The following is a 24,088-nucleotide window of genomic DNA, read 5'->3' as shown; positions in this document are numbered from 1 at the left end:
ATTTCTCATTAGTATTCATGTTAAAAACAGTTGTGTTGCTTCATATTTTTGTGGTAACCATGATACATTTTTTTTTCAGCATTCTTTGATGAATAGAACGTTAAGCATTTATTTGAAATCTGCAAATCTTCCTCTCGGCATTTCAATAGGAATTCAATGGAGCAGGATCCTTCCAATGAAAGATGATGGAAGGTTTGGCGTAGGCGTTCCTTCCAATAACCAGACAGCATCTGGTTCAGCCAAAGGAGACATTTCTACTCACCTGGCAAAAGGTAAAAGGCGTTGTCTGATTTGTGGCGGCAAGGGACCCTAGAGTTCCCAGAGGCCTTTGTGTTTCGTGCCAGGATGCTTTGATGATGCTTTGATGATGCAGTATGTTGGAATGCACTCGGAGCACTTTTCTATTTTCAGTATGTAGTTAGTAGGTTTTGCCTGCAGCACCTATATATGGTTTTTTACCTTTTAGGTGGTTAAATGTCAAGTGCAAGCGAATACAGTATTATGTGTAAGACTAGATGAGTTCATGACCGCAACCCATTCGCACGCACCCTTTTTTCTTTCAGAATATTACTCAAAACACACCAGGCTGTGACGTATTCTTTCTTTTCCTGAGGTGTTTAGTATTGAAGTGGTAATAGTTTTTGGAATAATAATCTTCAGTTCTGTCTTTTTTTTTTTTTTTTTTGTGAACTGAAAGCTTAGCTTAAGGTTTAAACATTATAAGAAATGTATTTCAGTTTTTCTACTTCAAGATTTCATGTTTAATTCAATGTGTTACTTGCCATTTCTTTGTAATTATTTGGGAAATTTACTAGCAATTTCTAAGTGAAAATTGTTTCTCCACCATTTTTTTTTTTTTTTTTTTTCACCATCTTCAAGTAAAATATGTTTATTCTGGTAAAATAGACAGTCTAACTTTCACTTTCTGCTTCTGAGTATAAAAACATGATGCTTTCCTGGCAGTGTCAACAGACTCTGTAAGACAGATATGATCTGAAAATCACAGTGTTCTCATGCATGTTATATCAAGTCTCCTCAGCACTATATCAATTTTTTTAAATCTCCGTCGGAGATATAATACTACTTACTCTGTATGTGGATCTCTTTCATATCTCAGATTCTTTTAGAGATTTGCAAAAAACGCATTTAGACAGGCTCGAGTCAGAGTTTGCAAACATCACATTATCAGTACTTGTCTAAAATCTGGATGGAGAAAAAAAAAAAACATTATGTAAATAGTCAAAAGTCTAGTTAATGAGACTAAATTTGGTCGAAACGTCCCACCATCTATTGTGCCAACTTTTCATATTATACAAGCACAGTAAGTGCATACATCTGAGCTCATTAGACATTTGCAAATTGCTGTCTGTCAAGAAAGAATTCTGAGAATGTTTTGGGGATCTTCCATAATAGCTTTTTGAAGTTGTTTTGTTGCTGATGGAGATGACTGGAGGCGTAGAGGTGTGTTTGTGTGTGTCTGAAATGTGTGTTTACCACAGAGAAAGCTGGATTAGGATGAAAAGACTGAATGAAGAATGAAGTACCTGGCCTTATGAAATGATGGCTCTGTTTCAAAACTATATATATATATATATATATATAAGATATATACAGTCAAACCAAAATTTATTCAGACACCTTGAACATTTCATTCATTAATACAGTTTATTCACTATAGTTTAAAAAAAATATTAATAAAGTATGACAAGATCTCAGAGTCAATATCTAATGTCAGAAAAAAATAATCTTAATTATGTCAGATAACACTTAAACAAAACATGGTCAGGTCAAAGTGTAATTTTTGGTTCCAATTTTTTTTATTTATTTTTTTTATCGATTTTACTGGTAGTCCACTGTATGAAGGATTTTTGGGTGTAATACGTCACAATTTACTTTATTTTGCTATCCTCACTAACATAAATGAACTATAGTGTCCTGCACCCACTAGTAAAATGTATCAAAAATATAAAAAATGTAATTTTTCAAAATTATATATATATATATATATATATATATATGAGAGAGAGAGAGATAAATTAATATTTTTTTTAGAAAAGATGTATTAAATTGAACAAAAGTGAGAGTAAAAGATTTGACAAAAACGTTGTTTCAAATGTTTCTTGAGCAGAAAATCAGCATATTAGAATGATTTCTGATGGATCATGTGACTCTGAAGACTGGAGTAATGATGCTGAAAATTCATCTTTGATCACAGGAATAAATTAGATTTTAAAGGTGCCCTAGAATTAAAAATTGAATTTACCTTGGCATAGTTGAATAACAAGAGTTCAGTACATGGAAATGACATACAGTGAGTTTCAAACTCCATTGTTTCCTCCTTCTTATATAAATCTCATTTGTTTAAAAGACCTCAGAAGAACAGGCGAATCTCAACATAACACAGACTGTTACGTAACAGACTGGATCATTAATATGTACGCCCCCAATATTTGCATATGCCAGCCTATGTTCCCAACATTATGAAAGGCATTAGACAAGGGCAGCCAGTAACATCTGGATCTGTGCACAGCTGAATCATCAGACTAGGTAAGCAAGCAATAACAACAGCGAAAAATGGCAGATGGAGCAATAATAACTGACATGTTCCATGATATCATGATATTTTTAGTGATATTTGTAAATTGTCTTTCTAAATGTTTCATTAGCATGTTGCTAATGTAGGCTACTGTTGGTTAAAGTTACCATTGTTTATTACTGTATTCACAGAGACAAGAGCTGTCGCTGTTTTAATTTTTAAACACTTGCAGTCTGTATAATTCATAAACACAACTTCATTCTTTATAAATCTCTCCAACAGTGTAGCATTAGCCGTTAGCCACGGAGTACTATCAAACTCATTCAGAATCAAATATAAACACCCAAATAAACACTATATCACATGACCCGAAGCATGCATGCAGCATGCATGACGAATATCTTGTAAAGATCCATTTGAGGGTTATATTAGCTGTGTGAACTTTGTAAATTCACTGTTTAATAGAGTCGTGAGATCGATGGGCAGGGAGCATGAGATTTAAAGGGCCAGCAGCCCCTGAATCGGTTCATAGTTAATGATGCCCCAAAATAGGCAGTTAAAAAAATTAATAAAAAAAAATATATGGGGTATTTTGAGCTAAAACTTCACAGACACATTCAGGGGACACCTTAGACTTATATTACATCTTGTAAAAAAACGTTCAATGGCACCTTTAAAATATATTCACATAGAAAATGTAAAAATATTTCACAATATTACTGCATTTGAAGCAAATAAATGCAGCCTTGGTGAACAGAAGACTCCTTTCAAAACAAACAAAAAACACTTTTGAACAGAAGTGTAGCCAGCATCGACTCAATAGTCTAATAAGAGCGCACACAAATATTGGTATCACGATTAGTGCGTTTTACTTTCATTTTCATGGACTTTTAGTTTGTTTCTCTACCCGTTTCCTTTGTTCCATTTTCCCACTCTTTGTTATTTACTATAATTTCTGATTCATTAACACACCTGTTCATATTTGAGTTCATCATCCATCATTCATCATCCTCAGTTCATTCAGTTCATTGTGTGGTATTGTTTGTGCCATGCACGCTGTTTCACTGTGTTCACACCCATTTGGAGATCTGTTTTGCTTTCTTTAATAAACCGAGCTGCTATTTTGAACTACTTCCCCTATTTTCATCATCATTGGACTTGAAACGTATTTTAATTTCTCTCACTTTTTTCGCCATCCTTGATAAATGTGCTCACTGCATTTTGGAAATGTCTAATTCATGAAAAATACATGTAATGCTGGCATAAAATTTGACCAAAACATTATAACAAGGTTTTGCAATACTTTGGTTTTGCTAAAGATCCAGTGTGTCATCCTTCTCCGCCAGGTGTATGGATGACTGCAGAGATATTAGTGAGTCAGCTCACCTGTATAAGTACAATTGCACTCCATGACACATTTATTTATTGAGGAGGATCTCTGAGCCATATAAAGAATAATTAGTATTTTTAGGAGTGCAAAAGACAGCCTAGATCATTTAAAACACTGATCTGCACCCATTCAACAAGCCATGATCCCATCAATCAACTCTATATGACTGCCTAGCTCTGAGATGATGAGTGAAGAGACTGAGCTGGAACAGCCATCAGCCAGCACCGTTAAACTCAAAATAACAGTCCCGGGACTTCACTGGAATTTAGTCCATGTTTGCGTCAATGTTTTGTGTTACTATGTGGCAGTGTGTATGTGTGTGTAAGGTAGATGCATTGTGTGTGTAAGTGTGTGTGTGTGTGTGTGAAGGTAACTCAGGGCGGTGACCCCGGCAGCACGCAGAGACGTCAGAAGCCTGAGGCGTGTCCGCCCCTCCCAGAGTATCTTCCATTGTTCGCTCCATACACACTGAATGCCTGTCGGTTCGAGGAGATTCCTTGTGCCATAATGGCCCATTATTTGTGCTCAGGTCTATTCAAGCCCTAATGACTTACGCCAGTTTTCCAGTCCTCTGGAGACCCGCATACGAAAAGTGCACAGCTCAAGAGGAGAGTCAGCCTTTGTGCTCAACTTTATAGGATCCTAGAATATTTCTTTCTCTTGCTCTCTTCTACACATATGGACAAAGACAGGCAAATCAAAATGATATTTTGGAAATTACCTGCAGTCTTGTCAACATACTTTTTTTTGGATGTTTGTAGGTGTAAATTAATTTTAATAAACAGTGCATATAAGGTATAGAGCATAGACCTATAGGATAGGTATAGGTATAGATATAGTTTTTGTTATTGTTTTTGTTGTAGTAGGGGCTAACCAAGGAGAAATGTAAAAATGTATCATCTTTTATTGGAAAGTTAAACAAAATGTTATCAAACTTTGATAACTGCCTTAATCTTTTAAACTGATAGTATTCAAACTCAATTTTTATAAAAATCACCTGTCAAGTTTATAATATTAAATCAGCATATGAGAGTCAAATTGGAAGACTACCAGGATTCGTCTCAAGATCACTCATTTAAGTTCACTGAATGCCAAAATGATGAAAAAAAGACCAGTCAAGAATAGAAAATTATTGAAAATATTCAAAACAGGAATGTCAGAATTAGAATGCTTAGTTCGTGCATTAAAATGTCTGTCAAAGCCAACATGCTGAACGATGTTCACTAACCCGGCAAAGTTTTTCAATTGGATTGGCGTTTATTCTCTTTAGCATGCAGTGTCGGGTGTTTCACTCAGTTCTTTGATCATTCAGATTCAATTTCAGCGAGTGAAGAACAAATGTATACTCATGTGCGTTATGTATTATGCACGTTATTGTCTCTGACAGACAGCATGTTGAAGCCGCTCACGCAGCCATTTTCTCCCTCTTCTCTGAAAGCTATGACGTAGTCAATACATCCAGTTGTTTGAGTTTTCCAGGAAATACGTGACTTGCTGGACCTCTGCTTCTCGTAAATACAACATCAATGTTGTGATATTCAAATGACATGGATCTGAAAACGGATGAATCGTAAGGTAATAATTTAAGTATTCAGTGAAGTGATTGATGCTCATGAGTGTGTTCTTATGTTTTCATATTGCATATTACATATTACATGTTCTTAGTTTTCATATTGCAGCCGACAGCCAGTCTACACTCTAAAAAATGCTGGGTTAAAAACAACCCAAGTTGGGTTAAAAATGGACAAACCCAGCAACTGGGTTGTTTTAACCCAGCGGTTGGGTTAAATGTTTGCCCAACCTGCTGGGTAGTTTTATTTAACTCAACTATTGTTTAAAAATTACTGTATTGCTTAATTAAAATTAACCCAAAGTATGTTGGAAATGAACATTTATTAATGTTCAATGAATAATTATTAAACAATAAAAATGTATTAAATTGCTTATTAATAAATTTATATTAATACACTATTAAACTATTAAATTTATATTAATAAAATATTAAAGCTTATTAATAAACATTCACCTTTTGTCTATTATTGTCTCTAATTGCATCTGGTTTTTAATTTTGGGTTCATTTTAAGCTAGCCATATAGCAATTTTTAAACAATAGTTGGTTTAAATAAAACTACCCAGCAGGTTGGGCAAACAATGACCCTGTCGCCGGTTCACCACGGTTCCTTCCTTGGTCTACTTTTGATAGATACTGACCACTGCAGACCGGGAACACCCCACAAGAGCTGCAGTTTTGGAGATGCTCTGATACAGTCATCTAGCATCACAATTTGGTCCTTGTCAAACTCGCTCAAATCCTTACACTTGCTAATTTTTCCTGCTTGTAACACATCAACTTTGAGGACAAAATGTTCACTTGCTGCCTAATATATCCACCCACTAACGTGTTGAAGAAGGTGCCGTGATGAAGAGAGAATCAGTGTTATTCACTTCACCTGTCAGTGCTCATAATGCTATGCCTGATCAGTGTGTATCTGAGAGAGAGAGAGAGAGAGTATCGTATAGTATAATAATAGGATAGTCAGACAGACCCTTGAACCCAAGACTCAATCCCTCAAGACCCAAATCTGCCAAGATCTCACACCTGACCCAGATCTTCGGTCCAGACTTTCAGTCCAAGAACCATTCTGTCATTGCCAATTATGTATCACCTTATTTTCAATGCTTTCAGTATTTACATATATTTTTAAAGTGCTGTCTTAAAGTTTGAAAAATTTGCCTTAAGATTAAACTAAATGTTTTGATACGTAACTAATGGATGAACATTTTTGTTTACCATATCCAATTTGCTTCATCTTTCATCTTTCATGTGCCTTTTTCAGCTCACACATAAGCCATCTGACCTGTGTTCATTGAAGGCTTACCAACTCACTGATCCCTGTAATGCCTCTGTATGTTACCTGCTTCTTTTGGGTTTCGCTCATGCATGCTTGTTTATGTGTTTGAAATTGCTTGTTTGTGCTTTGTGAAGCATCATTGGGTTCTTCAAAAAAGTTATGTTAATAAAAATATATATTTTGTATTATGTGTCACCAATGTTGCTCATAAATGTATCATTGTAAAAGACAAAATTGGCACAAACTAATGTCTGCTTACAAAAACGTGGCAGCACCATGGTACAGTGATGGTATCAGATGGTGAGACCATGGTACTTTTACAGTATATACGGTACTGAGAGATTAAAATAGTTACGTAATAAACTATGGTACTTTTTAGCGCATTTTTGTTAGCATATATATATAAATATATATGCATGATTACATTTAACTTAAAATGATTGCCGTAAATGAAATGATGCATTTCAGTGGGACTTAAACAAAATAAACAGAAACATTCACAATCAACTGAAGTTGTTTAAATAATGCAAAATATTTATTATTGCCTAAAAATGGTTACCACAATAATGGCAATTAAATATAATAATTTCATAGAAATAACATTGAGAAAAATCTTATTAGCCAATATGGCTTAATTAAAGATATTTAATATAAATGTAAAAAAATAACATTTCCATTGATGCAATTGCAGAGCTTCATTGTTTTACAGTGTATAAAGTCCAGTAACAAGAACCAGAGCCGTTCTTCCACCAGAATCGTTGGCTTGTAGAGTCTGGATGGGCATCACACCCCACTTTGGGTTTCTGGAGTCCACAGTTTTAATTTGTTACAGCATATTCCTCCTGTGCAACAAGTATCTTCAATGCAAAGTCTTTATTTGCGATCAGTTTAATCTTAAGCGTCCCGTGTGGAGGACACAGTGGCTTCTCTGACTAATCCCATGCACCAACAGTTCTAGCTCAGAAAAGTTGGTAGAGGTTAGTCTTGAAAATTTGAGGTTTGGTTTGTTTCAGTCAACATCTCCATCAGATTTGATTCTTCGTCCCATTGAGCTCCACACCGATGCTGACACGCTCCGAGAGTGAAGACCTTATGACAGAGACCGCAATCCAAAACGGTTGCATCTGCAGGTATTCCAACACACCTGATGACACCAGATTGCATGACATGTGCAAAGAATGAGTAGATAGGAGCTTCTTATCCAGGTAAATCCTGTAGTGGATCATCGAAGCTCAAAAGGTTGATCTCTACGATGCAGCATTTTCAGACATCCTCGCTCGTGGCCTGTGGTGCTTGCCTTACTCGCCATTTCTCCAGGAGAAGATGGATGTTCTTGACAGCCCTCACCCTGGAGAGGACATCACCAATCTGTTCTGTGTTTTTCACCCTGTAGAAAAACAAAGCAATGAGGTCAATATCACAGCAAACACAGGTGGAACCTCTGACCAGATTTACCTGGCGAGCATAAATCAGCTACTCAGAGGCTTTGAGGGTTCAATATAGACTGAAATCTAAGATTTCATATAATAATAAAACCATAATCTACACATAGTGAGGGTAAAATCCACTCCACACAAATCCACAGAAAAACTATTTGCTTTCAAAGTCAATGCGCTTATATCTGTCATGAAAATTAATGTCAGGTTATTCGTCACAGCCACAAGAGACATCAATCTTACAGAGTCTTGTAATTACAGCACACAATTATTTCTCAAATGTACGTGAGAATAAGAATGTGCTGCTTTATTTTTTTCATTATATGTATCTGATTCGTCTTACCGTCTAATCTTTGTCTGATTGTCTGCCAGCTTGTGTTTGCATTGCTTCTCGGCGCAATCGTGGCCCTGGGCGGCATGGATCGCCTTGTCTGACACTGCTTTATACCTATGAAAGAAAGTTCAGCAGTCAATTCCTGAGCAAGTTTGATAAAGGTCCACAAATAGAACTGAAACCTGTTTCTGCAAGTTCACCCAAGTCATGTAGTGACAGATATTATGGCTGTATATTAATACTGAGGTTCCCACACACAGCTCATGCTTAAGAAAACAAGTGTGTCCCAAATATTTTCGTCCTTGAAATTGGTCTTAAGATTAAAACTATCTGGATTTGAACTATGATGACGTTCACCTTATTTGCATTCGGTGTGTACTTACCGTAATGCATTGTTCGCTTGACAGAATGAAGAGCATGTTTTGTCTTTGCTATCTGCACATTTGCAGCGTGACTTGGGCACAACAGGTTCCGTGACTGAGCGCTTCTTCCGTGGAGCGTTTCCAAGTCCATATGACACTGTTCGCCTGGGGGAAAAGAAAGAAATGATTAGATAACAAATTTAGTCATGCCATAAGCATGAAGCATTAATAATTCTATAATGATTTACAGATTTTTTGTGCATTCATAAGTCATGAAACGTCATAGATTCATATTTTTTCTATCTATATTTAGATTCGATAGTATATGCTCTTCTGATTTCCATGATATAATGTTTGTTATGACTTACTCTGGTGTGTTGACCCATATTATGTCCAGGTGGCAAAAGTAGACGCACTCTTTATCCAGAAAACTTGCGCAGGAACATCTCTTAGTCCTGGAGTGGTGGGCAGGGATTGACGTGCCTGGTGCTGTGCCATGACCCAAAGATGCTGGAGCAGCTAAAATCATAAAATGATGTTGAATTCTTAAGCTGTTGTGAGATAAAGATTTCCACCTACAAACATGCACTGCGATTTTTACATTCTTAAGTTGCACAACCTATGTTTGATGGACTGGAAAATCTAGAATTTGTCACGCTCAGTTAAAAATGACAGTGATGCTCAACATATAGACTACAAGAATATTAAAACTTTATCTAGCATATGTTGTTTAATCAACATCATGTTGTACTAATACTTTATTATATCTGGATCCCTGCACTTTTCTGTCTGTATTTTAACACATTCGAACTTGTTTAATGGTTTAAAAAGTAATAGAGTAGCCTACACTATTTAAAAAGTAGTCAAATAATAGGCATTTTCCACAAATATTGGCTATAAATACACATAAAAACAAGTACATACCAAAGTCAAATATTCCAGATGACAGCATGGACAACACTGGAAAAATAATCCTCAAATCCATTTTATTTAATCTTATGCAAGTCCCAGATGTGGCACAAACGGTGATAGTCCAATAAATTCGCAACCAGTTAAAAAGCTTCAGTTTTGCACTTTTAAGCTGCTGTCTTCTCAATGCATTATTCTGGAGTCTCGAGCACACTCTTGTGCAGGAGCGCTTATATACTCGCGTTCTCCGCCTCCCGCCCGCTCGCTCACGCGAACACAATGCTGTTTGTTCATAGTCACAGACAAGCAACGTGTGGAGCGAGATAAGAACTTTGTATTCCTGAGATTCCAGCGGGATGGAGACGCCGGGCGGTCGTTCGGTGCCAAGTTTTTATGGTAAGAAAGATGACTTACGAGTAGTTTTCCTACAGGGCAGTGGAGGGCGCGCGAGTACAGACTACGCACACAAAATATACTGAGACTCCAAAAGAGGTTAGGAACAAGGTGAATAATAGATGTAAGTAATATATTCCACAATTTCTTTGTATTATATATTCATATAGGCTAGACCAGGGTTGGTTACGTTTTACAAATTGTTATTGTGTATAGACGCGAAATTTCAGGTCTTGGCTTCCAAAAATCTACTGAGCATTTTCGTCGATATTGCCCAGAAAAAAAAAAAAAAAAAAAAACTCGTGGAAACAAACCCTCGCTACTGTACTCTATATTAAGTTCAACCTGCTATTAAACAAAATAAAGCACAATTTAACTAGTGAATCAATTATAAAACACAACAACTCACAAAACTGGTCGAGCTTCAACAGTATAAATTTGCATTCAAATAATCGTTTTTGACATTTGTAAATCTAGCTATGAATATTATTTTTGTCACAGATATATTAGAGTAATTTAGAATCATTTACCCTGAATCACTTTAGGTTTAAAAGGTCTCACTAGCAGGAGTTCAGAAACTTTAGCCTCCAGCTCTGACCCTGCCCAATGGAAAACTCGTGCCAGTTTATGCTAACAATCAGCTAACCCTCCACCCGCTCCAAAAATGTATTAAATACAGCACGAAGATTCCATACGTGAAGCTTGTTCATGCTTGTTCCATTTAAGACAGAGAATTAGGACAACAATAAAGGCAATCTATTTAGATCAGATGAATATGGATACTGCATTAAGGACAATTATGGAAATATGCTGTTCTGTTTTTCAATGTTGCTTTCCTCAGGCAAGGGTGGCATGAATACAGTAATAGTTTTCCAAATATTCTGACATCACACTCAGTCAAGGTTAAGCCTCACCTGTACATACAGGTCGTAACGATACTTTATCTTTATTTATTCATTTTTTCCCAAGAGAACAGCACATTTACCAATGAAAGAAAATTTGGATTAAAATAGATTAAAGTTTGATTTAGATTGCAGTCAAATCTAGAAATGACATTCCATTGGATGCAGCTTAGTTTAGTATGTGCAAGTGATTTTCAATGTTCTGCTCTCATTTTGACTAAATTCACCAGGTGTGGATGGACTGAATGTTTAGAACTGTTTGCAGAGAGTCTCACCCACTCTCATGTTCTTCTGTGGGCTGGGTAACTAAGCAACATCCTCCCCCACCCCACCTTCCTGCATGATGCGCCCTGTACTCTTCTGCTTTGCCTGCAGTGAGAAGACCCGTCCAGCAGGTGACGCTATTGAGTCACAGTCTTGGCGGACTGCAGCGGCAGACAGCAAATACTGTCAATTGAATGAGTCATTCCGTGGCTGTAATGAGAGCTTTTGCTACAAGCCTCTTGAGACAAGGACAATGTCGCCGTCAATAATCCTCGTAAAGGAGCTGATTGGTGACGTCATTTGCTGGCCTCTCCAAGCTCCTCATTAGTGATTTGAACTGCTGAATAATTCTAGTGTCTTGGAGAGCCCCAGGAATAACCCTTTCTACAAGGTTGATTAAAGGAGAAAAAAAGCCAACAAATCAGAAAGCTAATTACACCGCTTAAAAAAACAAGAAAAAAAAGGAGACTTCAGAGGCGTTTCTGCACTTGTAAACAAGGTTTTACTGATACTGTCGATATTATAGATACAGCAAATGTAAAGCCACCATTTTACTCATACCTATGGACTTATGGAGTTCAAAATGGGCACCAGGTGTAATATAATAAATACTTGACCACAACATCTGTGCACAGGAACACTGACCCCCAAAAGCCATAGAAATGTTTATATATATCAGTACAACATTAATTTCCCCATCAATTTATGATAGACATAAAACTTTTCAAAATGAAAACATTTAAAAATAAAACAAATTTTCTCCATTCTTCTTTGACTTCCATATCAACTTAATAGGCAACTACTAGATTTATAAGATATTATATACAGGTTTCTAAACGTGAAACTCCAAAAAGGCACAATTGTCTATACAACATGTACAAAAAGAAAATAACTGTCTGGTGCTGACAAAAGAGTACAAAATAAAATAATTGGTCATCATTTATGATTGCACATACAATATGACTGTCAGAAAATGTGCTTTTAGAGAAGGCTTGCAGAGCTGCAAACCTCCTGAAGTGTTTCAGTTTTACAAAGTGACACAGTTTTACAAAAAAAGAGGGAGAAAGAGGTGGAAAGAGAAAGAGAAATTCATAGGCAGAAAAGAAAGAGCTTTTATTGAGACTCTCAGGTAGCTATGACAAGTCTATCCTCATCATCACTGGAGGCTTCATTGTAGTCATCGGTCACTGGTTGTCTAGAGACAGGTTGACGTGGTTTTACTTCACTAGCCCCACCTGCTGTTGCCTTGTGTGCAAGATCACAGCCTCTCTCATTAGAGGATATGGGGGAGGAGAGCAAAGATGGCTGTGGTGGTATTTTTGGTTTTTCCACCATGGCTGTTGTCTTCTCTGTGCCCCCTGTATCCCTAGAACCAGCGCTAGTGCTGTTTTGAGGGACATGCTTCATGTCTGTGGATGGCTTTGCATTTGTAGGAACATCTCCTGGATTGGCTGTTGGAGGACTGGCTGAGGGAATAGTTGCTGGTAGTGATTCTGCAACCTGTGCTGGTGAAGGTACAGATGCTACACCCTCAGGGCTACGTGGCTTATCCTGGGCTGCAGGGAGTGGGCTGAGAGCTGAGAGAGGGCTGAGGGATGGGATAAGGGCAGGCAGGGCAATGTTGAGGATCTGCAGGCCAGGGATTTGTGCTGGGGAAGCAGTGCTGCACTGAGGGGTGGGGCTAGCTGCCAACACCTGCACGCCTAGGGTGGCATTTAATGGCAGACTCTGTTGAGGCATCAGCTGAGTGGAGTTGGCTAAACCCACCACACTCAAGGTCTCCAAACCCATAGGCTGCAGGGCAGTCTGGGGAGCACCAAGTGTCTGAAGCCCTGCCACTTGGCCCAGAGGGAAACACGGCAGTACACTACTGACTGGTTCCTGGACTACCAGCGGCTGGGTCGGAGAACCTTCTGGACGGGGCGAGGTGTTGGGGGCTGGGAGGGGGCTGCCAGTCTGCCTGTGAATAACACTGAGTGCTGGGATGGTTAGCTGGACTGGCCCGGCCTGAATAGGTACAAATGTTGAGTAAGCAGCCAAGCCGGCGGGAACAAGCTGGATGCCACCCACAGGTACCATGCTGTATGGGGAACGAGGGGGCTGTTGGGAGTGCAAAGGCAGGTGGCTGAAGAGATGAGTAGTGGCTCCTACTCTGGGCTCGTGGATCGGACCTGCATTTGGAAAGTGCAGGGGTCCCTGAAGAGGGTCAGAAGAGGTCTGAGTACCACGGTCAACGTTGGCATTGCACTCACTTGCAGGCTGGGAAATGGTGCTCGACACTCCATCCTGTTAAAAAAAACAATGCTATGAATACTTTTATCAACACTGCCAAACAACACAAAATTGCAGACACTGACTACCATTTAAAATTCTATTCACCTTTTCATGCATTCAAAGCAGTTTTGCTGACGTGCCAGGCATGCGAGACTCAAGACATTGGAATGCATATGGGGTTTGGTACTGGTATGGGGTGAGGTGTACATGTAGAGAGGGAGGGATGTACGACGAGAAAGACAGTGATTGCGAGGACATGGGTCTCACCTGGCCGAGCTTGGCGCCCTTGCCTGGCACTGGGGGACTAGGGGGAACGTCAAATTCAGGGTAGTCGATGGACATCTGCCTGCAAGGCGACACTGGGCTCATCATGTGTACGGAGTCAGTATCAGAGGTCTGGGATTCAGAGGCAGGGGCAGGGTGGGATGTAAAAGAGGTGGGACTAGGGCCGGGGCTGGAGCAGGATGCAGAAATTGACATCTGTCTGACCAGTAAAACTGGGCTCATCATAGCCACAGACTCCGTGTCTGAGTTCTGGGAGTCTGAAGCTGGAGGAGGCTGAGGTTGGGGAGCTGGGGTTGGGTTCGGGCTGATGGACATCTGAGCTAGCAGAGAGCTAGGAGCTGTGTCGGCCTGGTTAGCAGGAAAATGCTGTGGGCTTGCAGAAACTGAAGGTGTTGCAGAAAGGCCAGACTCTGCCTGGCTGTCCTCCTCATCTTCCTCTTCCCCATCGTTATCTTCATCATCTGGGCCATCAGAGTCATCACCATCTGAGTCCTGTCTGTCAGCACTTCCTGCTCTTCCTCGATCACCTTTGGGGGAAAAAACAACTTAATGAACAAAACGAGCGGAAGGAATTGTATAATGTAGCACAGCTAATCTTAACACATAGCTACAAAAGAGTTAGGTTCTACTTGGAAAATTCTCCTAGGAACTTTAATTTTTCACAATCATTTCACCGCTGGCATAGTGTGACCTTTAGTCTTTAGGGATCTTTAAGTAATGTTTGGTCTTTCAAAAGCTTTCACTTTACTGAGTTATAGCTTTGACATCTACTGCATAGCAAAATAAGGAATGACAGGTCTAGAAATACTCCTCTCATTATATAGGGAAGACATTAACACCTCAGACCACAAATGCAGCCTGTGCTTCACAGCTTGTGCGGAACTGTGTGAGAGGAAAACAAATATGCTCTCAGTAACTGAGACCAGAGAAAGCTCACAGCTTCTTTTTCTCTCTTTCCTGCTAAAATTAGATGCTGCAATTTCCTCATGGTAAATGCTGTGTATGCCGCCCACATGCACCAAGAGTTAACAAGGAAAAAGACTGCGTTTAGAATCTCTAATTAGACTGTGGCATTGCCATTGATCATCACTGCAACATAACATAGCTAGAGACATTCCACATTTAACAGATGGTACTATTATTAGTAAACCTATTAATGGTCAGGTTGATTCTGTTGTTAAAAATGATGTAATGGTGTAAACAAAACTATAGTTTCTGCTTTCTGAGTTGCTTGGTAAAAGTGTGGGTCCTCATGAAACAAACTCCCCTATTCAATATCTTTTTAAGACTTATATTCCCAAAAACACATGAGAGACATCTACCTGAGTCTTCTGTGTCCTGGTCCTCAATAATACCCACAGCAACTCCCATTTCCATACACTTCTTACTGTGGGCTTTGGACTTCATGTGCTTGGTTAGGTTCCCTGTGTGGATAAATGAACAGAGAGGTCACTCAGGTGGGAGGCGGATGCAGGGCATGGGAGTGGTTTACATAAGCATGACATGTTCCCAAGCACTAGCTCTATGTAATGGGTGAGTAACTGATAAATAAGTTCTTAAAGGAACGTGGGCTGGTCTGACACTGTGTGCTGTTCTGCAGTGCAGCGTGGGAAGTTCAACTGTGATGAATCATACTGGCTTTTTTAAGAGAACAGGCACAGTCTTAAAAAAAAAGGCAGGTAAGAAAAAAAAAAAAAAAAAAAAGATATTTCCAGCCATTCCTAAATTACCTAACTGTTCTCAAATTCTGACACATTTGATTAAAAATAAATGAAAACTTTAAGTTAAAAACATGTTTAGATTTGTCCTTATGCAAGTGTACGAGTTTGCTATTTATGATGGTATTTTTTTATGGATTAAAATGAAGTTTTTTTTTAATATCTTTTTTTTTTTTTTTTTTGTCCTTTTCATTATTTGTAACAATAATTGCCAATTGAGGAAGAAAACAAAATGTACCCATCACAGCTTTCAAATCAGTGTTTCAGACTGTGAACCCACCTTTAGTCTTGAAAGAGAAGTTGCAGTGCGTGCAGTGAAATGGACGGATGTCCGAATGAGTACGGATGTGTTTCCGCAGCATGCTAGGTTTCTTGCAGCGAATTCCACATTCCTCACAGATGTATTTTCCTCTTCCACGTCCCCTAACATACACATACTCCTCATTTGATTTGTAACTGAAAATATACCACAAAAAAAACATATTAAAACACAATTTCCTGTTAAATATTTTGAAAGTGGAGTAACATAAATGTGAAGATTTACAAACCCTCCATCAAAGATCTTCACTCGTTGAGGTTCAGATTTGGATGAGTCTCTGTCTGGCTCTGTCTGATTTATTGGTTGAGTCTCTGGTTTTATTTTTCCACTATTCTCAGTTGGCACAGATCTTTGCTGAATCAAAACCTAAAACAATACAAAATACAAGAATTTGTTAATCATGCATGCACCATAAAAAATGCATTAAAAATGTAAAACAGCAAACAATATAAAAGCTAACTATTGAAGCAGCATCAGTTGAGTGAAAATGCTCTTACTTTTGGCAAGACATCCTTCAGCTTCCCAGAATAGGTCAAGATGTCAGATTTCAAAGTTGTTGTTTTTGCTTGGGTGTAATGTATTTTCTTGGATGTCTGTTTGGAGTCAAACAAGGACATAACCACTTTGGTGGGAAGTCCCAATGGATTGGGATTGTTTGGGTTTACTACCCATGCAGAGTAGGCAGAGATCCTCTGGTCTGTCTGCTGGATGTGGAGGGATTTCCTTTTCATGAGAAAACACCAGGTGAAGGTTGTAGCTGTTTTCAGACTGGGGAAAGACAGCCGATGGCTGTCTCTGGTGTTGACAACGGACACAGACGAAGCTAACTTCACTTGTCCCTGAAATGTTGAAGGCCTCAGAGGAGATTTCGATGGAGACCAGCGCTGCTCCTCAGGTTTCTCTTGTGGCTTCAGAGTGGAATTCTCTGGCATGGCATAGCTTTGAACTCCGGGTGAAGAATGTGTAGCAGGTGTTGTGGTAGGTGTTCTGCTCTCCATCTGCTGCTCGTTGACCTCAGTTGTTGTTATCTGAGATACTGGATCCTGGGTGTTCTTTTCAGCTTCTGAAGTCTCTGGCAATTGTTCTGGGGCATCAGTCTCAATTGGGCTATCCACTGGCTCTGTGGTACAGACCTGTCTAACCAGCATTAACTTCCTCTGCCTGGTCATTTCTGACATCTTTGAGTTCAAGTAGTTCAGAGATCTACCATCAGTGAGACATGCAGCTCCATGCTCATCTTTAGCCCGTTTCTGTGTCTTTTCCATAGCAATGTCCAGGCTGTTTGCAGGGGAGAGCATACGCTTGCTTGAGGCAGTGGATTCTTGGGGGCATAAATTTGCAGAAGCCAGTTTTTGTGTACAGTGCAGTGAACCAAGGGACAGAATGCTTTGCTCAGTGGTTTTCATGTTGTTTTTCATCTGTACAGCAACAGACCCATGTTGCCTGTGTGCTTGGATTTCTGGTCCAATCTTTGAATTACTGTTCACAACATGTACCGTAGGAAAGTTGACCTTAGAAACGGCAGACGCAGGTGCTAGGGTGTGCTCATGGGTGATTAGAATCTGTGGTACAGGTGTAGATGCTGGCGTTATATGAGATGTTGTATCAACTTGTGCACCAGCAGGCAGTACAATTGGAGGCTTATTGATTACAGCCTGATAAGCTGGTTGTGCTACATAGACATTTTGCATTCCATCATTTGGCTGTGACACTTTAATTTCGTTAGCAATTGGTATTGTTAGCACTGGCAATGTGATCTGCGTGCCTTTCACACCTGCTAAAGAATATGTCTGGCCTGTTTTTAGAACGGAGCAATTCATTTGGTATTTAGGTTCAAAGCTCTTTTGATTTTTTTCATCAGAGCTCTTCTGAATGTCCGTATGACCAGCCCCCATATTGACCAGAGGTTGCATGTGGCATGCCACAACCCTTGAGGTCTGATGCCATGGATGTGGAAGACCATGAACTTGGGGTTGTTGGGTTTGGCTTCCAAGGTTGATGCTTTGAACCATTAGCTCATTTTTCGTTAGCGGGGCCTCTCCAGAATGTAGGACAAAGGACTGAGCAAGAGCAGATGTGTTCAGATTTACTGGTCTAGGTTGGGACCCAGAGCATTCATTGGTGAAGGGGACTCTTTGGATGGGGGGAGTCTGTTTCACTGCCAATTGAGGGTCTGGTGCAATCTTCAAGGACATTTGACGTACTAAAGGCCCTCTTCTTCTTTCAATGAGAGGCACCTGGGTAGCTGGAGGATACTGTGTGGTTTTTGGCAGGGCAGTCTGCATTGGTGGCAAAGCCCTGCTGGGTGACATACTGCTGCAGTCAAAGGATTTGCTACGGTAGTCACAAGAAATTTCCACTGATGACTGAGTGCAGCTGATCTGTTCTGAGGTAGCGCGTCTCATCATGCCTGGCACTCCAAGAGTGTTGTTTGCTACAGGGATCCCTTGAGCTTCTGGTGGCTTCCCAACACTATCAGCCCTTGATGGGCTGTCAGATCTTGGTGGATCATCTCTGTCAAAAGAGGCTGAAATACTAGAGCACCTTGACAAGCTACTATCTCTACTGAGGCTACGAGAGAGACTTGACTCAAAGCTGGATTCGCCAGATGAGTGTTCCATTTGAGCAAGTCTAATGCGCTTTTTCTTTGGGGGGAGTTTTTCTGTCGGCAGTTTAGACAAGCTCTCACTCCTCTGAGGCCAGTTGAATGTATCTGCAGGTTTCTCTGTTGATTCTACAACTTGAGTTTCATGATCTCGATCTGGTTCCTCCGTTACTAAGATTTCAGGGACTTGAATGTTGTTCTGGCGCACAAGCCGTGATTGCTGTACAGGTGTGCCATCACTAGCAATGGTAAAGGTTTGCTTACCATGAGGTTCCATCCCCTGGCTGGCACATTTAGGTGTAGACATTCTGTCATGGTAACTTTGTGAAGAAGAACTCACTGCAGCCTCTGTATGGCCTTTTACAGAGCTCTTTACTTCCTTTTCCACAGGATCAACTGGAGATGACCTGTCAATGGACTCTGATGTTTCAAAAGAATTTGGTCTGCTGAGGGAGTTGGTATGTCGAATGACTGAAGTTCCACTTCCTTGTCTCTGGAGGTCACCTCTTTCTTTATTTGGTGTGCTGATCTGAGCCTCTCTTATTGGAGATAGTCTTGTCTCTTGCGATTCTGCAGCTCTACCAATGATTTGTATTTGTCCTAAAGTAGCAGAGTTACTTAAAGATTGGGTATGGTGAGAATAAGGTCGCCCTATCGAACCTGTCGAGGTCTGGCAGGAGTCGAAACTTCTTGAACATGGAGGAGTGGTCTCAGTTGGAGACTGGTCATCATCATCTCCAACACTTTTAATCTTCCTTCTTTTTCTTACCATGAGTGGTTGCTCTACAATGCCAGTAATTACTGCATTCCTGTTTAAAAGAGGTTGCTGAATTCCACGTCCAAACACTTCTGGCTCAATCTCTCTGGCATGCATAGGCTTGTTTTTTGGACCATGCAGTTCAGAACAATAAAACTTCTTGTGATTTTCGAAATTTTCCAGTTTTCTGTAACGGTTACGACAAGTCTCACATTCATACATTGTCCCTTTGTTTTGCTGGGGTTTTCGGTTTCTTTCTGTTGCATGCTCAAAAGACTTACTTCTCAGCTCATGTGTAATACTTGGTCCGTGATGGCTCTCATCCATGGAATGAACTGAGATAAGAACGTGACCATCATTTGTGGACAAATCCTCAACTGCTATCTGCCTCACAAGGGTACGAGGATGTACAGCAGAATTTGGAGTAGAGGGAGCTGAAGAGAATACATCATCATTTAGTGAGCTAATCTTGTCATCAAATGACTGACAGATCCTTAGTGGGTGAGGCTGAGGAGTTACATTGGGGAAGAGAGCTGACTGGCCAGGTGTGGTAGGCATTGAATTACTTCTTGTAATTGGTAAACAATCCATGGCTGGATACTGAGGTGGTACAGAAAGAAGAAATACTGGCTTTGATTTGTCCGTAGGAGTGAAAGGAGATTTTGGTATGTCTGAGTTGGAACTAGATCTTCTTACTGGTGGTTTTAGATCAAATTGAAAAGAGTCTTTAAATATGTAGGATTTAGGAGAATCAATGCTACCCCTTCGGGAAAGGGAAGTTCGTCTGGGTTTGACACTGTCTAGTTGCTTGTCATCCACAACAGCCTCGTTGTCTGAGATCAGTTTTGAGATTCGCTCCTCAAGCGATAGAGCTTTAGTTTCCAATGGTGGACGCATTTGTCCAGAAGGAACTCGAGGCTTCTCAATAGATGCTACATGCATGACAGTTGTCACAACTGAGGAAGGAGGAACTTGTGGGGTTTTTGTAATGTCGGTTTCTGCTGGTGGAGTTATCTTAACAAAAGGACTTGGGGGACTCATAGCTTGATCTGCACTCTCAGAACGTGAAAAGTAGCCAGAGTCAGTGCTTCCAAGACTCCGAGGACTCAGCAGGCACTTGCCTTGTGGCTGTTGAGAGTAATCAGTTGCTTGTTGCCTTTGTAGCTGGGCATGGCTGCCTCCTAGTGGTGATTTACAATGCTGATCTTCATCCTCACTTACTGAATCTTGTAGAGGACTTGTGCAATCCACTTCTTTCAGTGAGGACAGAACCATTACATTGGACCGTAGGTTTGCTGGAGGGAAATCCCTTTGCCTCTGGGCTGTGGCATGTTCAAGTGCTGAATCTGTAACTCTAGGGCTGTCTGCACGCAAAGGTGAAACATTTACAGGGTGGACAACCACTTTAGGGAGAGCAGCAGTGACCTTTGGCTCACATCCTCTCTGTGTAACCAATGGTTTCAGAGTTTCAAACACCAACAAATGCTCGGATTCTCCTTGACTTCCTGGTACCATGCTTGCACTCTGCAAACTGCTCTCGGATAATGCCGTTAGGCTGCTCTGTGAAGAATCCGGGTCCAAGTCAGCTGCACTGCCTTCTTCATCACTGTCCCCGCTTTCCTCCACATCAGAATGTGTTGGCAGACCTTTATCGGACTCTTGGGAGAGGGATCCACTTCCAGAGTCTTTAACCAAACCCAGTTTGATGGCATGTGCATGAGACTTCTTATGCTTGTATAAGTTGCTCTTTGTCTTAAATGAAAAGCCACACGTCACGCACGGGTAAGGTCTCTCTCCTGTGTGGGACCGTATGTGTTTTAGAAGCACACTTGGCTTGGCACAAGCTCTTTTACAGTATTCACAGACATACTTCCCTTGCTTTTTTGGCTTTTGATCTTTTGCAGAGATATCAGATACTTGATTTGCGCCAAAGTTGACCACAGCTGTCATCTGAACAGGGTTGAAACCAGGTGTGACGGGGACTTGAATTGAATTGGGTACTGTGGCTGATAGAGACTGGCATGTTTGAACAACAGGGGGCTGACTTTGAGGGAAACCACCTGATCCAGATGGAACGGGTGCATGCGTCAAGTTAAGTGAAGGCCCCAAACTGTAGCTTTTCTGGAACCCTGGTTTGTCCTGCTGACGATTTCCTGACATGTTCACATACTGCTGTGTTGTGTGTTGCCCTGTAGATGCCACACTGCTGTAGAAGTGTTTGGCTGCATTGAATGGTGGCACAAATGAGGGTTGTGACTGGACATTGAAATTAACAGCAGGCATAGCGACAGCATAGTCAGAATAAGTGACAGGAATGGAAACGGATTTTCCAAGATGTCCTATTGGACTGCTGTTCTTCCTTTCTGTCAGTGTATTGAAATCTGGCTCCATAGCCTTGAGCAATACCTCAAGGGGAGCACTTGTGTGAGAGGGAGATGCGTTTTTGTTGCTGCTGTTGCTCCCTCTTTTTGTCCGCACTGGCCCTGCAGCACAAGGTTCTTCTGCAGAACTTTTGCGGCTGAGAGCCTGTGGCTCTGAGGTTGATGTCTCCTCGTGCTCCACTTTTACTGCTCTAGATTCAGATGCCTCCTGCGGTACATCTTCAGCATCTTGATGGTCAGGCAATCCATGTGATGGACTGCTTGAAAAAGAAGAAGAGGGTGTGGCTTCCTTAGATGAAGAGATGTTTGGAGAAATGGATTTCTTGGTTTGCGATTGCTTTTTGACAGGAGATTTTGGTATTTTCTTTAGCTGGTTTTGTACCACAACTTTTTTCCTCTTCAGTCCTTTAATGCCCTCAGAGTTTCTGCCAGTACTTTCGTTTGTGTCTGTAGGGGGGGACAAAAAATTAATGAACAACCCAAATGACATTTAATATTACTCTCTCCAATACCTTTTGAGATTTTTCCAGATAATTTGAGTAATAATCTATTAAATATTCCTTATTTAAATAGACAAATCTTTATGACTATCAACAAGGCTGAGGAAAAAAGAAAAACATAAAAAATAAAATAAAAATAAAAATATGTATATTAACCTTTACAAATCTTTTTGAGTAAATGTGTAACCCAAATCTTTTAGATTAATTTTAAATATTAAATTAGAGGCCGTTTTTGAGTTTCCAAAACTCAGAATAAATGTCCTTTATTACTCATACAATTTTTATTCTAAAAAGAAACTTGAAAATTAATGATTGACATTACTGTAATTATATTTTTATTTTTGACAGTTTTGACTGCAGTACAGTACAGCACAATAACACGTATGGCTCAAATAGAAAAAGGCACAGATAAAGCCTAAAACCTAAAAACCAAATGAATCTCTATTAGGGTGCTCTACGTAAGATTCTTGATCAAATGTAGTCAACGTTTATGTAATCTATCAATTCACAAATTACACATACATTTTCCTGTCAATCTTCAAAACAAACACCCATGTCTGTTATTTTCTGCTTTCATTTCTTCCCCCTTTGGCAGAATACCTTTCATCATGCAAAGCTCGTAAGCAAAACAAAATCAAACCATAGACTGCTCTTTCCACAACAACTAAACATCAACATAAACAGTATGTTTAACCCGAAATTCAGGCAAAAAGATATAAAGACAAATCAACAACAGCAAAAATCTTGCGATTTCAGACCAACCAAAACATACCTAAGCAACGAGAGTTGATGAATTGTAGTGTAGACAAAGAACTTCAATTCACAATAAAAAACAAATACAATCCTCTTCTTAGCATACCCAGTTCACTATAAGCTGTATCAGTGCCTCTGACAGCTAGCACATAGACAAGACTGTTTTGGAATCTAGAAGATCTCCTGAGCTGCTACTGAGGCCCACGCATCATTATGTACAAAACCCACTCTCCGTTTCTCAACCCTCTGTCACCATCCCTCTCTCGCTCTCTCTTTCTAAACCCTCCCTAACTTGCTCTCCGATATCTCATTCAACACTGCAATTGTGTTAGTTAGGATGAGCCTTACCTTGTTCTATTCTTCTACAAGCTCTCAGACAATTGGCAGAGAAAGACAATAACACATAAGTTGCATGCAGGTGTTTGTCGATGAATAAGCTTGTGTGAATTCATGAAATCTGTCCCAAGATTGAACGTGGTCAAGATACTTTGGGCTATAAGACCTGAGCACCTATGTCAACATCTGGCAGAAAACAAATCACTATTAATTTGGAAAAAGAAACCTGCCATAGAGCATACACAACTGAAACTTGTTCACAATTACGCACTGATGGTCAGAGTTTACCGCATTTGCTGTGTTTTGACTCCCTGTGGTCTTAAAGTTATACTGAAGGCTCTTTGTGTGCCTGGCGCCAAGTAGTTACAAAACACATAACCAAGCCTGAACATCTGTGGCAACCCTGCACTTATTAGGGTTTCCCTTCTTTACTTTGCTTGGCATGGTTGGTGGAGAGAAGTGGTTAGCATTATAACTACAAAGTCATCAAATCCTGGATGCCTTCAGAATTCCCCAGAAATTCAAATAACCTGTTAGGATTACACCAAGACTTCAATATAACTTTTTTTGTTTGTTTGTTACCTTAATAAGATAACTTCCTTACATGTTTCTAGAGAACGTAGAAAGAGGATATGAGGACATCCATGAGCTCTGAGCTAATTAACTGCTTTTAACAGATTCAGGATTAACATGGTAACTGGTGACATCACTGCCATTTTTTTTTTTTTTTTAACCTTTATTTAACCAGGAAATAAAACTCTTGAGATTTAAAATCTCTTTTA

At 39.9% G+C, this 24,088-nt stretch overlaps 2 protein-coding genes across 5 annotated transcripts in view; both read right to left on the bottom strand.

The window, feature by feature from the left end:
* Nucleotides 1-7,299: 7,299 nt before the first annotated feature.
* edn1 (endothelin 1) lies at nucleotides 7,300-10,272 on the bottom strand. Its single transcript, XM_067361726.1, has 5 exons — nucleotides 9,835-10,272; nucleotides 9,279-9,429; nucleotides 8,932-9,075; nucleotides 8,558-8,662; nucleotides 7,300-8,165 (listed from the first exon to the last, which is right to left on the bottom strand). The coding sequence occupies exons 1-5, from the start codon at nucleotides 9,893-9,895 to the stop codon at nucleotides 8,042-8,044; spliced, it is 585 nt and encodes a 194-aa protein (XP_067217827.1). The 5' UTR covers nucleotides 9,896-10,272; the 3' UTR covers nucleotides 7,300-8,041.
* Nucleotides 10,273-10,601: 329 nt separating this feature from the next.
* The window catches only part of hivep1 (HIVEP zinc finger 1), a 76,461-nt gene continuing 62,974 nt past the window's right edge, over nucleotides 10,602-24,088 (bottom strand). For 3 of the 4 annotated variants that reach the window (XM_067361722.1, XM_067361723.1, XM_067361724.1), the window contains 6 exons: nucleotides 16,472-22,164; nucleotides 16,204-16,340; nucleotides 15,936-16,111; nucleotides 15,260-15,361; nucleotides 13,920-14,464; nucleotides 10,602-13,664 (listed from right to left, as the gene is read on the bottom strand). In XM_067361722.1, the coding sequence (XP_067217823.1) occupies nucleotides 12,504-13,664; nucleotides 13,920-14,464; nucleotides 15,260-15,361; nucleotides 15,936-16,111; nucleotides 16,204-16,340; nucleotides 16,472-22,164 (7,814 nt within the window). In that variant the 3' untranslated portion in view covers nucleotides 10,602-12,503. Of the gene's footprint in view, nucleotides 13,665-13,757; nucleotides 14,465-15,259; nucleotides 15,362-15,935; nucleotides 16,112-16,203; nucleotides 16,341-16,471; nucleotides 22,165-24,088 lie in introns of all 4 variants that reach the window. The other variant, XM_067361725.1, reaches the window with a different exon arrangement.

The sequence above is a fragment of the Chanodichthys erythropterus genome, chromosome 15 (assembly GCF_024489055.1).
Source record: "Chanodichthys erythropterus isolate Z2021 chromosome 15, ASM2448905v1, whole genome shotgun sequence".
In the NCBI taxonomy this organism is placed as follows: domain Eukaryota; kingdom Metazoa; phylum Chordata; class Actinopteri; order Cypriniformes; family Xenocyprididae; genus Chanodichthys; species Chanodichthys erythropterus.
The sequence above is the reverse complement of the archived record's forward strand: the minus strand, read 5'-3'. Positions and strand labels throughout refer to the sequence as shown.